We start from the raw sequence: 14,501 nt of genomic DNA, 5'->3' as shown, positions 1-14,501 counted from the left end.
ACAAAAAAATCTGAAAAGAAAGGAACGTTCAGGAGAAAGCACCTGCTAGTCCAGATGATTAAGTTTGCCTTCGGGACTTATAGGTTTACCTTCACGTTTGCTAACTTCTTGTTTCGGTCTATCAACCTCTTATCTAGAGGCAGTTATTGATCCTGTAGATTCAGACATTGTCGATAGTATGTCTTAGAAGGTATAATTATTCTAAGCAATCTTCATTTACTTCAACCATACTCATGTCTTATTATTATAAATCATAAATTGCTTGCAAATTTGGTTTTTGACAGGCTATATTTTAATGTCACTACACAAAATGAACCAGTCTCATTTCCTCTACCATGCTCATGCACTAAAGAGAGACAAAGTGAATTACTTGGGAAGGACGACATAGTATGAGCACATCACAACAAAACTTATATTTGTAGGTTTTACAAGCAAGTTCAAAATGTTGGCTACGAATTGTGTTCAATTTAATGCACGTGTTGGCTGTGAAGTATAATTATATGTGTTTGTTTGTTATGAAAAGTAAAGTGCTTGTGCAGAATGCACGACGTGTGCGTGTATATTTTTGTGTATGCCTGCCTTTTTGTCAATCGCAATTCCATGGCTGGCAACAAAACGGAAACGAAGGCCAGCAATGAAAAGGAATGGGGATGTTATCACTCACCACCAGCCAGCGGTCTGCGTTCAGAGGTCACCATTGGCCGTCCAGTTGGCCCGTCCGTGCTGAAAAAGTCATCACTGACACCTAGCCACCGACGGGCCAGAAGTGCGTCAACGACGATACGATTTGTACTACACGGCTGGTGACATCCGGACTACGCGGTGGGAGGAGGGAGATGGCATGAGGAAGGAAGGGGAGGGAGAGAAGGATGGCTAGGAGGAAGAAGGGCGAGGACACACACTGGGAAGGAGAAGGGTGACAGGCAACGATACGGTTTTTTGGCCTGGTTTTTCGTATAAATTGGGCCACTCTGTTTTGTGTTTTCTCTCGTAATGAAATTGGCGGTACACCTGTGTTGCCAAAAAAAAGCATGCTTTAACTCTCGGGACCGGCCTCCATGTTTGGTCAGGCCACCCAGGAGACCTTACCCTTCGTCCCTGTAAATGTGACGGTTTAATAAAAAGCCTTGCGAGTTTGCCTAAAAAAAAAACCTGTGTTGAAAAGAAAAACATGAGCGACGATAACTTTGCTTTGCTGAGACAAAGTTGCAACGGTAGGTTCGCCGCGATGGCTCAGATGGACTGTCGGTCGAATGATGGCCCAAGCAAGCAAAGCCCACCCGGAGCAGAGCAGAGGAGAGGAGAGCTTTGTCCCGCGCAAAGGGAGGCGCCCCAAAAATCGAAACCCGCGCGCTTTCCGCCCCCCGGCCGCGCCCACCTTGCGCTCATTTACCTCCTCCCACTCTCTCTCTCTCTCTCTCTCTCTCTCTTCACACTCCGCCCACCACCTCCCACTCCTCCCACGTCGCTTCGCTTCCTCCCACACCCCTACGAGCTACCCTACGTCCCCACCATCGAGACCGCCCCGCCCCACCCCTCTCCCCCATCTCTCGCCGCCCGTCGCCGGAGGTAACCCGCCGGCCCGCCATCGCGCTCCTGCTCCGGCAGGTAATCGCCCGCTCGCCGGCCGCCCCAGCATTCGCTCGCTTCCATTGCTTTATTACGAGCTTTATTTAATTTTTTTTGGGACGAGGGTTTCGATTTGGGCCTTTTTGGGGGAAGGGGATTTGTTTCCATGCTTCTGGTCGCCCCGCTCGCTGATCGCGCCGGCGCGTGCTCCATGATTTGGGGACATTCGATTTCCCCCAATTTCTCAGAGGGTTCCGGTCGGTCGGCCGGCCGGCGATTTCGCCTCCCCGGCGGGGGTAGACGGCCGGGCTGGCCGATGCTCCGCCGGCGCTCGTCCTGGGCGTGGGGGCCGGAAGATCGGCCGCCCTCGAGCGGGGTCCTCGTCCGTCGCTTCCGACCGGGGCGGGGTTTTCCGCCTTGCCTTGTCTGCGCGCGCGCGTGCTTGCTCGTGTCGCATTTGGGTGGATGGATGATCGCCGGCCGGGCAGGGCTGGAATGGCGATGCGAGCGTGCGCGTGCTTTCGCTAGATGCTGCTTCTCTTCCGTGTAGCCGTGCGCCACCTTAGGCCGCGCCGGCGCCTCCCCGCGTTTCCGTCCATCTGCTCTCGTTCGGCCAAGATAGCTACTAGTTCCGTCTACTTGGCGTCTCGGTCGTCGCCCCATCTGGTTCGAATCCGGGCGGGTGGCCGTGCTTCCATGTTCGACCTATGGCGACATCGCTAGCTCTACCTGTATTTGCGTTTTCGCATTTTGACTTCTGATTCTGATGCCTCTCTGATGGTATAACCCGGGCTTTCCTTGCGCAGGTGGTGGATCTGCCAGTGTGTGACCCTCCCTAGCTTGCTGGGGTCTGTGGATTGCACCAGCGAGGTGACTATGTCCTTCCTCAACCATTGATGAACTAGTAACTGAATTGTTATTAACTGTGGTTATGGTAGCGTTGTGGCGCTGTTGCTTAATTAGTGGCTATTGTTGCTAACTGGTATGTGATCTCTTGGAGTAAAATCAGCTGGGGAGCCTGGGAGCTGTTGCCCTTGTTGCCTGTGTGTGCTGCTCTCCTTGCTAGCTGTGCTTACCGTTTCAATGTTGCTTAGTGGCTTAATTTTATTTGCTCCAGTGATGACATCTAGTTGCCTGTCGGCAAGTCGGCGACATTGTTGTTGTCTTTGCATATTAATGCTGGTGAATTTGCTTGCCTTAGCATGTTATGCGGAATGTGCTCCCACATAGTTGCATAGGACAAAATTATATATTTTTCAACTGCTGCCCCTTTCATATTTGGCCCGCTCATTATTACGCCCCATAGATGCTTTCATTATCCTGTAGGCTTGTACATCATTATGTGTCTCTTCAATGTTTGCTTAGTGACTAATTTTGTTTGCCCCAGTGATGAGATCTAGGCGCCTGTCGGCAAGTTGATGACACCATTGTCATCTTTGCATATAAATGATGCTGAATTTGTTTGCCTTAGCGTGTCATGTACAATCTGCTCAACATTTGTTGCATAGGATGAAACTACTATTGTTCAACCACTGCCCCTTTTATATTTGGCACGCTCATTGTTACGTCCTGTAGATGCTTTCCTTATCCTGTAGGCTTGTACATCATTACGTGTCTCTTCAATGGTTGCTCAGTGGCTAATTCTGTTTGCTCCATTGATGAGCTCTAGGCGCCTTGGCGGTGTTGTCATTGTCTTTGCATATCAATGCTGGTGAAATTGCTTGACTTAACGTTTAATGTGTTCCTACATAGCTGCATAGGATAAAACTCGTATTGTTCAACCGCTGTCCCTTTTACATTTAGTGCACTCATTGTTATGTCCTGGAGATCCTTTCATTACCATATAGGCTTGTACATCATGTGTCTCTTAAATGGTTTCTATAAGCTGTTTGTCATTAGTTGTGTCCAAGTTGTGTTAATGGGCTGCTACTTTGTGATGTAACCACCAAACTCCTGATTTTGCAGTTTGATTGCTACATTTATCTCAACTGCTAGTTGACATTTCTACTTGATTATAGGATTTTACAGGGGACTTGTGCTGAAATTTCTGAATCTGATTCTGACTATGATGCTTCTCTGATGATATATCCTGTAGGATTCTTGATCTCGGTCATGGATCTGTGAGTGTCAGTGTGTGACCCTCCCTAGTTTGGTGAGATCTGCGGATTCCACCGGTGAGGTAACCATGTCCTTCCTCATCCATCGATGAACTAGTAGCTGAATTGCTGTTGTGATCACTTGCAATCGAATCACCCTGGAGTTGTTGCCCTTGCTGCCTCCTGTGCGCTGCTCTCCTTATTAACCGTGGTTGTGGTTGCACCTCAGCAGCGCTGTTGCTTAATTGGTGGCTACTGCTACTAACTAGTATTTGCTCACTTGGAATCAAATCAGCTGGGAGGTGTTGCCCTTGCTGCTCTCTTTGTTAACTGTGATTACTGTGTCAATGTTGCTTAGTGGCTTAATTTATTTGCTCCAGTGAGGAGATCTAGGCGCCTGTCGGCAGGTCGGCGACATTGTCGTTGTCTTTGCATATTAATGCTGGTGAATTTGCTTGCCTTAGCGTGTTATGCGGAATGTGCTCCCACATCGTTGCATATGATAAACTGATACCGTTCAACTGCGGCACCCTTTTTTATGTGGCGCGCTTATTGTTACGCCCCGGAGATGCTTTCATTGCCCCGTAGGCTTGTACATCATGTGTCTCTTCAATAGTTGCTATAAAAACTGGATCAGATGTCATTAACTGTGTCCAATTTCATTGTTACATGTGTCAATGAACTAGGTCCTTGTTTGTCAATATGTTAATGAACTGCTGCTTTATGATGTAACCGCCAAACTCCTGATTTTGCAGTTTTATTGCTACATTTATCTCAACTTCTAGCTGACATATCTACTTGATTATGAAACTTTACAGGGGAGTTATGACGAAATTTCCGTGTCCCGCATCTACTGCAGGTATGTTTGCCTTGCTACTTCTGTTGCTACATTTTAGGCATCAATTTATTAGTTCCTGCAATATTGCATGTCTTCGCATTGTCAGACTACAGCCTGATATTGTTCTTTTTTTTTATAAGTTCAATATGTGGTGTAGTATTTGGTCTAAAAAAAAGTTGTGTAGCATATGAAGCAATGAATGATACCATTGTTATTTATTGATAAGTTGCCATCTCAGGCGTTTAATTGATCACTTGCCAATATATTTTACAAGTCCGCTATGCACAGGGAGTCTTAGCTAGAAGCCTAGAATTACTTTTTCTATCATGAGTTAGTTGAAGCTTGGCTAGAGCATAATTAAATTGGGTGGAAGATCAAATAATGTGTAGTTAACCATGAGCTTCCAGCTGGAGGAAAGTATAGATGATATCAAAGTAAATAAATGTAACTGTTAAATCACATAGTAAGTAGCTGTCGTTCACTAGTTTGTAACTAACCAAATCTGTAATAGGATATGCACGACAACAAGAGAACTGAGTGCCGCTCCATTGGCTAGTTGCATGAATGCATGCCCAGCCCACCATGTTTGAGGCTTGGCCTCTGTGTGGTGCCTCATGGGCTGTTTCTTCTTACTATAAAACTCCACATAGGGTCGAGTTTTGTATAACATAAGACAACTTGAGAACCGAGCACCCCTCAGTTAGCAAGTGTGCCCACCCCACCCGCGTTCGATGCTAAAAAGGTCACAGGGTGCTTCCTCCACGGGGTGCCTCATGCGTTATTTCTTACTAAAAAAGTCACAGGGTGCTTCCTCCACGGGGTGCCTCATGCGTTATTTCTTACTAAAAAAGTCACAGGGTGATTCCCCTGTTGGGTTGTACGTCTACGTTTTTAATACAAGATAACTTGTCTTGCGCCTTGGCAGAATTTATTCATTTGTGATACACAAGTGTAAGCTATTAGTTTTCGCTAACTAGCCAACTAGTTTTTGTTTTGTCTTCTTATTTGTTTTGGCTTTCTGGTTTTGTTGCTTTGTTTTGATTTTGTTGTTGTAAGTTCTGTGTCATCTTGAAGTTTTCCTAGTACAAGATGACACACATATGTGTGTGTTTGACGAAAAGAGCTTAAGCTATTAGGGAGTAATCGCATGTCTGCTCAGATACATATGATAGCCACATCTAGATTTGCTTAGTCATAGCACTTAGGGCGTGTTCGGTAGTTGCCCATGGCTGGAAAATCCTCAACTCCATCGCCCAACTCCAAGCGCCAGCTTCTCTCGTGAAATCCTGGAGCCAGCGATCTGTTCGGTGCACCAACTCCTGGCATGCAGCGTTCCGGCAGGGCCTAAAAGCCAACGAAAACCATATTCGGCCCATTCGGCCATGTATTTTAGCCCGCAGCCCATCACCATATCACCATCAGATCCGGTAGTTCTTCCCTGACCTTCTGAAAAACGGACGACATGGTCTGGGTGGCAGAGAAGAATGTCGACAACGAGCTCCGCGAAGCAGCCTGCTTGCTCCGGCGGTCGGGGATGGCGGCGGGCGACGGGGAGCGCGACGGTTGCCGGGTCGCGGTGGAGGAGGGTGAGCGTGGCGGTGGGGATGACGCGTCGCTGCGGACGAGCTGGTCGGAGATGGCGGCGGACAAGGTGGTCAGCGGTGGGGCGGCCACCTCTGGCGGCTAGGGTTGGAGGGGAATGGGAGAGACGAGTGGACGAGCCCCTCCAGGGTAATTCGCTCGAATGAGGAGATGGCCTCGAACCGGTACGCGCAGGTGACTTCGCGGTGGCAGAGGAAGGTAATTTGAGGCAACTCTCGCTTCGTGAATTTAGAGGAGTCTGTGTTTCCCAGCTCCTCAACTCCTCAAATTTTGCACTGATAAAAACTCCAGCTTCTCTGGCCCAACTCCTGGAGTTGAACCGTTCGGCCCAGCTCCCGACCTCGAGTTCGAGGAGTCAGGAGCTGGTGGACTACCGAACACGCCCTTAATATGCCATGCTCCCAGTTTTGCGCTCAGTGCCACATCTTGATTTGATTAGGCATAGCACTTCACGACATGCTCCAAGTTTTGGGCTCAGTGCAGAATCCAAGTTCATATTGATAATAATAAGTATTAAATATTGACCACCATTTATTTTCCTGTCTTTTGAATGCACTCCATTTATAATATACTTATGCATGTGGTTCATCTGATATTCTGATGTACTACCTCTGTTCATTTTTATAAGACGTTTTAGACATTCAGACACTGTTGAAAACAGTACAGAGCAACCTGTCTGAAATGTCTTATAAAAACAAACGGAGGGAGTATATATTCTTGCATCTTGTTCAGCTCTTAATGTGTCTGGCATTTTGTGCTTTTCAGGAAGAAAGAGGCGCAGACCTAAGCTTCATAAGACTGAAGATGAGACCGTTGAGGATGACAACAATATTAATAAAGAGAACAACGGTACCACTAACAATGGTCGTGACGCCATTGTCTCCAAGAGACCAAAGAGAACAGCTGCCTGTTCTAATTTCAAACAGAAGGCGGTTGACTTGTCTGAAGAAGATATGCTTGTCACAATCAAGGAAATCCGTATTGAAGAGGAAGCAGAGGCTGTTAGGTTGACAAAAACAGGGCCTGAAGATAAGAAACCTCGCAGAAAACTCTGTGATTTCGTCCTGCATGATGGAGATGGTAATCCGCAACCTTTTGAAATGTCTCAAAGTGATGGTATCTCCATAACAGCTGTTGTCATGCCCTTTGATGCTGATATGAAAAAGCCCAGGGAAAAGGGAATACGCTGTGAGAGATTTGGGCCAATCAAGGACTGGGCAATTTCTGGCTACAAAGAAAGCACTGTGATAATTTGGCTCTCAACCGAACTAGCTGATTATGAATGTGTGAAGCCAGCAAGTAGTTACCGGTCTTTTTTTGATCTTTTCAGCCAGAAGGCCCATGTCTGCGTTGAAGTTTACAGAAAGCTAGTCAGATCAGTTGGCGGAAATCCTTTGCTGGGTCTGGAAGAGTTGCTTGCTAGTGTTGTACGTTCCATTAATTCAGAGAGAAGATTCAGTGGAACGGTGAGAAAGGACTTTGTAATCTCAATTGGTGAGTTTATCCATAACCAGCTTACTGCATTGGACCATACAGCAAACAACGATGATGAGATACTGTCCACACTGCCTGCTCTTGTTTCCCTAAGAAATGGATGTAAATCTTGGGTGGAATTCAGCAGGTTGGCAGCTATGACTTCAAATGGAACTCTGACGATCAAGGATGGGCAATGTAAGGAGGCGACTGAAAATGAGGATGAAGATGAGAAATTAGCAAGACTGTTGCAGGATGAGGAAGAGTGGAAGATGAACAAGAAGCAGAGAGGCAAGCGTGAAAATTCACAGAACAATGTCTACATCAAGATTAGTGAAACGGAGATTGCCAATGACTACCCAATGCCAGCATACTACAAACCATCTAGCATAGAAATGGATGAGTACATGCTTGACAGCGAAGATGACATGCTTGTGGGGGAACTGCCAACAAGAATACTCAACAATTGGGCTCTGTATAATTCAGATGCCAGACTCATCCCTTTGGAGCTCATTCCTATGAAGGCAGGTGCTGAAAATGACATAGTGATCTTTGGGTCTGGTTTTATGAGAGAAGATGATCATACTTTCTGTTCAACAGCCGAGCCACCACAGTTATCTTCTTCCACAAGTAAATCTGACCAGGAAGATCAAGGGATTGCAATTTATCTAAGTCCAATCAAGGAGTGGGTTGTAGAATTTGGTGGTGAAATGATCTGCATATTAATTCGAACAGACATAGCTTGGTAAATACTCCTGCTACTCTAATTCATTCTGTACTATAAGCACACCTGCTCAATAGCTTGCCAAGCATTTAAGATCTTATGTCTTGAAATCTATATTTTATTATATGCATGGAATCTTGCAATTCCTTCCTATTAAACCTCCCTCTTAACTCACATATGAATTTAAATTATTTCAGGTACAAATTACGCCAGCCAACAAAGCAGTATGCGCCATGGTGTGACACTGTCCTTAAAACAGCAAGGCTGGCTGTCAGTGTCATCAAACTTCTAAAAGAACAAACTCGTGCTTCAAAACTTGCTTTTGCTGATGTTGTTAAGAGAGTAGCAGAATTTGAGAAAGGGCAGCCTGCATTTATTTCAACAAATGCAACGCTTGTTGAAAGATATGTTGTGGTGCATGGACAGATAATTCTTCAGCAGTTTGCAAGTTATCCAGAAAGGACTATTCAACAAAGTGCCTTCATCACCGGGCTTCTTGCGAAGATGGAAGAACGAAGGCACACAAAGCTAGCGATGAAGAAAAGAACTCAGGCAACGAGGGGAGAGAATCTGAACCCAAGTGCAAATATGGGCCCAATACTTAAAAGAAAACTTATGCGTGCGACAACTACAGGGTTGATCAGCAAGATATGGAGTGATTACTATGCAACTCATTTCCCAGAGGATTCCAAGGAGGGAGATGAGAATGATGACCAGAAGGAAATTGAGGAGGAACAGGAAGAGAACGAAGATGATGATGCTGAGGTGGAGGTTAAAGTTGACGATGAAGCTGTTTTTAGGACCCCGCCATCAACGAGGTCTAAAAAGTCATCAACCAATGCTTGTAAAGAAATTGAATGGGAGGGCCAAACAGTTGGGAAAACACTCTCTGGAGAAGTTCTGTACAAATGTGCTAGAGTTCGAGATCTCAGAATTGCTGTTGGTGGGGCAGTCACACTAGAAGATGATTCAGGAGAAACCATCATGTGTTTTGTTGAGTATATGTATGAGAAACATGATGGTACACAAATGATCCATGGAAGAATTCTGCAAAAAGGTTCACACACTGTCCTTGGCAATGCTGCAAATGAACGAGAGGTTTTCTTCACTAATGGCTGTTTGGAATTCGAAACAAGTGACATCAAAGAATCAGTGTCCGTCAATTTTCAGCAGATTCCTTGGGGCCATGAGTGCAGAAAGGAGCATTTAGAAGCTATTAAGATGGAGAGGACCAAGGCAGAGGACAGGAAGAGGAAAGGTTTGCCTGTGGAGTATATCTGCAAAAGCTTATACTGTCCTGAGAAAGGTGCCTTTTTCTCCCTCCCTTCTGATAAACTGGGCACCGGAACTGGCCGCTGTAGTTCTTGTGAGGAGCGAGAAGCAGTTGGTGATGAATTCAAAATATTATCAGAGACCAGCTTTGTCCTCAACAATGTTACATACAATGTTCATGACTTTCTGTACATTAGGCCTGATTTTTTCTCTGAAGTCGAGGGTCAGGGGACGTACAAGGCTGGAAGAAATGTAGGCCTGAAGCCTTATGTGGTGTGTCAACTGCAGAGTATCAAAGCTTCTGCTGGACCGAAGAAAGCTAATCCAGAATCAATCAAAGTCAGTGTAAGAAGGTTATACAGGCCAGATGATATTTCATCAGCTAAAGCTTACTCTTCAGACATCAGAGAGGTTTGTCACTTTGCCTTATTGTTTAAGGTCTAGTATTCACTTCATTTGTTCAAAGAAAAATATTCACTTCATTGTTTATCTGCATAGCTATCGTCATACGCCTGTTATTCACATAACCTTTTGGTTTGTACATTTGGTCTTCAATATTTATTCTTTGTTTGATGATCCAGGTTTACTACAGTGAAGATGTAGTGAGTGTGCCAGTTGTGATGATAGAGGGGAAATGTGAGGTTACAGCAAAGAACGACCTTCCAAACCCAAATCTTCCAGTAGTGGTTGATCATGCCTTTTACTGTGAATATCTTTATGATCCTAAGACTGGAGCTCTCAAGCAGGTTAGAGATTGCCAAAATTCAGCTTTTGATCTTCTCCATTTACCTTTGCGTTTATTTTGTTGAGAAACTGCTTCAAATACTTGACTGGGCCTGTCTTTGTTTTTTGAACCAGCTACCGACCAATGTTAATCTCACGACCCTGACAAGGAAGACACTTGCTGCGAAAAAGAATAAAGGAAAGCAGATTTGTGAAGATGAGCAAGCTGGTTCGGAGAAACAGAAGAATGCTACACCAGAAAACTGTCTTGCAACCCTTGATATTTTTGCTGGCTGTGGAGGTTTGTCTGAAGGGTTGCAACTATCTGGTAATGTATTTCCATCTGCATGTTTTTTGTTAGATGCATGTGCATGTTGGTAGACGGAACACCTTGGCCTCCACATACTTTCTGATCATTCGACTCTGCAGGCGCATCACGTACAAAATGGGCAATTGAATACGAAGAACCTGCTGGGGAAGCATTTCGTGAAAATCATCCAGAGGCAGTGGTATTTGTGGACAACTGCAATGTGATTCTGAAGTATGCAACCCCCTTTTTCCCATCTGGACGTATTAAACGTCTAAACCTATTATTCCTGTATCTCCCAACTCACATGTGACTGTTTGCCTTTGCAGGGCAATAATGGACAAGTGCGGTGATGTTGATGACTGCATCTCGACTACCGAGGCTTCTGAACGGGCAGCTAAACTTTCAGACGAGAAGATTAAAAATCTCCCCGTGCCAGGCGAAGTAGAGTTCATCAATGGTGGCCCTCCATGCCAGGTTGGTTGTTTCACCTATATGCCAGGAGATTGCTTGATGCTTTGTTAATCTTCAGTGTTGCTGCTTGACACTCTGTCCGTCTTTTCTCAGGGGTTCTCTGGAATGAACAGATTCAACCAAAGTCCATGGAGCAAAGTTCAGTGTGAGATGATTTTGGCATTCCTGTCCTTTGCGGAGTATTTCCGGCCTAGGTTCTTCCTTTTGGAAAATGTTAGGAACTTTGTTTCATTCAACAAAGGCCAGACCTTCAGACTGGCACTAGCATCACTGCTGGAGATGGGATACCAGGTGCTTGACACTTGCTCTCCTCTGTTTTTGCTTGTACTAAATGGCATTCCTTCATTTCCACATGTTCTTAATCTCTCTGGCTCTCTGAACATTTCATAGGTTCGATTTGGGATTTTAGAGGCAGGTGCTTATGGTGTTGCGCAGTCCAGGAAAAGGGCATTCATCTGGGCTGCTGCACCTGGGGAGGCCCTTCCTGATTGGCCTGAACCGATGCACGTCTTTGCCAGCCCTGAGTTGAAAATCAATCTACCAGAAGGGAAATACTATGCCGCTGCTAAGAGCACTGCTGGAGGGGCTCCTTTCCGCTCTATAACAGTCAGGGATACAATTGGTGATCTGCCGCCGGTGGGGAATGGTGCCAGCAAACCAACAATACCGGTAGGTTTATATCAGTACATCCCTACTCCACTTCAGTCTCTTGTGTCAATGCTCTTGCTCGATATGCACAAGCTGAATTTTCTCCCTTGTGTGCTGTAGTACGGAGGTGAGCCTGTCTCCTGGTTCCAGAAGAAGATTCGAGGCGATGCACCTTCGCTGAGTGACCACATAGCTAAAGAAATGAATGAGCTCAATCTCATAAGGTGCAGGCATATCCCAAAGCGGCCTGGCTGTGACTGGCATGACCTCCCAGATGAGAAGGTAGCATTGTGCCTTTTTGTTCTCACTTGGTGCCAATCCTTTTCTGCTGCTTTCTACCTTCTTGGTAACCATGTGATGTTGTACTTGCTAATTTTCATCATGTTGTGGATGCAGGTGAAGCTATCGACGGGGCAAACGGTGGAGTTGATCCCTTGGTGCTTGCCCAACACAGCCAAGAGGCACAACCAGTGGAAAGGCCTGTATGGGAGGTTGGACTGGGAGGGCAACTTCCCCACATCCGTGACAGATCCCCAGCCAATGGGCAAGGTCGGCATGTGCTTCCACCCTGATCAGGACAGGATCATCACTGTTCGTGAATGCGCCCGATCCCAGGTAAAGTACACTATCAACTTATATACTCCCAACAATGATACCACTGCATAGACTAGCAGACAGTAATACACTTGCTGATGCCTCGACAATTGCACTCGACTGAAATGAAGCATATCGTTCAGACTTCAGAGTTGTTCACAGTAGTTTTTGTTCCCTATTATTGCTGCTACCAGAGTTTAAGATTGAGCTTTTTATGAGAATTAGATCATAGTGCTAATACTGCATAGACTCTAGTACACAGTAATATACCCCCTGTTGCCTGGACAATTACACTTGACTAAAATGAAGCATATAGTTCATACTATTTTTTGTTCCCATCAATGCTGCTACTAGAGTACTAGACCGAGCCATTTTATCAAATAATCGGATCATAGTTATGTGTTCGTAGAAAGCACAATCGCCTTGTCCACTATCGATCTGGAGGCAGATCAGAACCTAATGCATCACGCCATGAATTGAATGCATATGCCGCTATCTTTCTGAAGATCTCTGATCCAATCCCATGACATAACTGACCTGAATGTTGCTTGCAGGGCTTCCCTGATGGATACCATTTCGCTGGCAACATCCAGAGCAAGCACAGGCAGATCGGGAACGCTGTGCCGCCTCCCCTCTCCTATGCGCTAGGGAGGAAGCTCAAGCAAGCCATCGACGCCAAGCCTCGACTGGCTTAAGTTCACTGCACTGCATGATACAAGTCCCGTCATTTTTTGGTTGGTCCGAGTGGGACTTAATTCATCATTGGCCCCTATATGTATGTTCTGGGAGCAATTGACTCTGAAGCTATATACAGGCTGGTCGCCTGAACTGCTTTTTTGTGTATCTGATGTACTCTTCGTAAGAGGAGGATTAAAAGCATCAGATGCTGGCGGATGGATGGATGAAGTTTAGAGGGAACTAACGGACTCTTAGCACTGGGGGTGTAATCTTTTTGTAAACAACTGTGATGCAATTTTCCGTTCCTGCAACTTTGCAATGTCTTCCAAAGTTGTGAAGGGAAAAATATAGCATCAATCTTACCTTTCGTATTGGCCACCTGAATGAAACCAACTCTTGAGCTCACTTTGTTGCCTTGTCTCTGTTTCATGCATCGACTTTTGTAAGAATCAATCTCCTTTGTTGACCTGTTGCTCTGCTGTTGTATTCATCTTCCGAACAGTTGGTTGTTTTCCAATGCTGCGAAGGCAAGAAAATGTAGCAGTAGCAGCGCGAACCAAGCTCTCAATCTTCAGTTCTTCAGCAATCACAACCCATCTCGTTCGTGTGTCAACTTCTCCAGAAATGGTCTCCGCTTACCCTGTTACTCTGTTAGTTCACTAAATAATGGAATTCATCTGCCTGTTGTGTATATGATGTACTCTTGGTAAGAGAAGGATTAGAAACATCGGATGCTGGCGGATGGATGGAGGGATCGGACTGTTAGCGCCAGGGATGTAGGTGTAATCTTTTTTGTAAGCAGCAACTGTGATGCAATCAATACCAAAATGGAGGCAGTTTTGTGTTTCTATGTTTTCTGTTCGTGGCATCAGACTCAGTTGTTGTTTTCCAAAGTTGGGAGAAAAACTGATAATATAGCAGCAACCTACCTTTTGTAATCGCCACCATGAAACCAACTCTTGAGCTCGCTTTGTTGCCCAATCTCTGTTTAATGCATCAACTTTCAAAATTTACTCTGTCAGTGCATTCATACATAAGAATTTACAAGCGAGGATTTCAAAATTCAACTGTTGCTTCCAAAGTTGCGAAGGAAAGAAATTGTAGTGGCGATACGAACCTGACTCACCTGACGCCTTCCATCCATGTATCAACTTCTCTAAGAATCTTCGGTGTCGACCCAGTTAGTTTGTTCAATCACACAGCACATGATAATAACAACATAAGATACATTGAACTTCACAATCTTTATTATTTCCACCATTAGTCAGCAAGGGGGATGATGATTTACACACTTGCTTGCTCCTTGGAGCAACATCTTAGTACTACAATTTTCCCCTTGAGATGGGAACGGCTTCGGATCATCGCGGTCAGCTCCAGAATTTCACTTGAGCAAGTGCAGTGCAAACAAGATTCAGAACTCCCCGCAAATGGGAAGACAGAGATCCTGTCTACAGAGTATATACAGCGTTGGAAGTACGAAGATTGGTACCACAACTACTACTG

The 14,501-nt window shown here is 45.4% G+C and overlaps 1 protein-coding gene across 2 annotated transcripts; it reads left to right on the top strand.

The window, feature by feature from the left end:
• Positions 1–1,423: 1,423 nt before the first annotated feature.
• On the top strand, positions 1,424–13,403 carry LOC123165616 (DNA (cytosine-5)-methyltransferase 1A). Of its 2 annotated transcripts, none has more exons than XM_044583308.1 (15): positions 1,424–1,608; positions 2,376–2,439; positions 3,665–3,743; positions 4,484–4,524; positions 6,871–8,323; positions 8,500–9,985; positions 10,156–10,320; positions 10,433–10,625; positions 10,727–10,838; positions 10,934–11,081; positions 11,172–11,369; positions 11,469–11,747; positions 11,847–12,008; positions 12,123–12,341; positions 12,875–13,403. In XM_044583308.1, the coding sequence occupies exons 4-15, from the start codon at positions 4,491–4,493 to the stop codon at positions 13,013–13,015; spliced, it is 4,590 nt and encodes a 1,529-aa protein (XP_044439243.1). In that variant the 5' UTR covers positions 1,424–1,608; positions 2,376–2,439; positions 3,665–3,743; positions 4,484–4,490; the 3' UTR covers positions 13,016–13,403. The 2 variants fall into 2 exon arrangements, with proteins under 2 accessions (XP_044439243.1, XP_044439242.1); XM_044583307.1 differs by having other exon boundaries at positions 1,425–1,608; positions 3,665–3,748.
• The last annotated feature ends 1,098 nt before the right edge of the window (positions 13,404–14,501 follow it).

Source organism: Triticum aestivum, chromosome 7D (genome assembly GCF_018294505.1).
Source record: "Triticum aestivum cultivar Chinese Spring chromosome 7D, IWGSC CS RefSeq v2.1, whole genome shotgun sequence".
Taxonomy (NCBI): domain Eukaryota; kingdom Viridiplantae; phylum Streptophyta; class Magnoliopsida; order Poales; family Poaceae; genus Triticum; species Triticum aestivum.
This window is presented reverse-complemented; position numbering and strand designations above follow the sequence as displayed.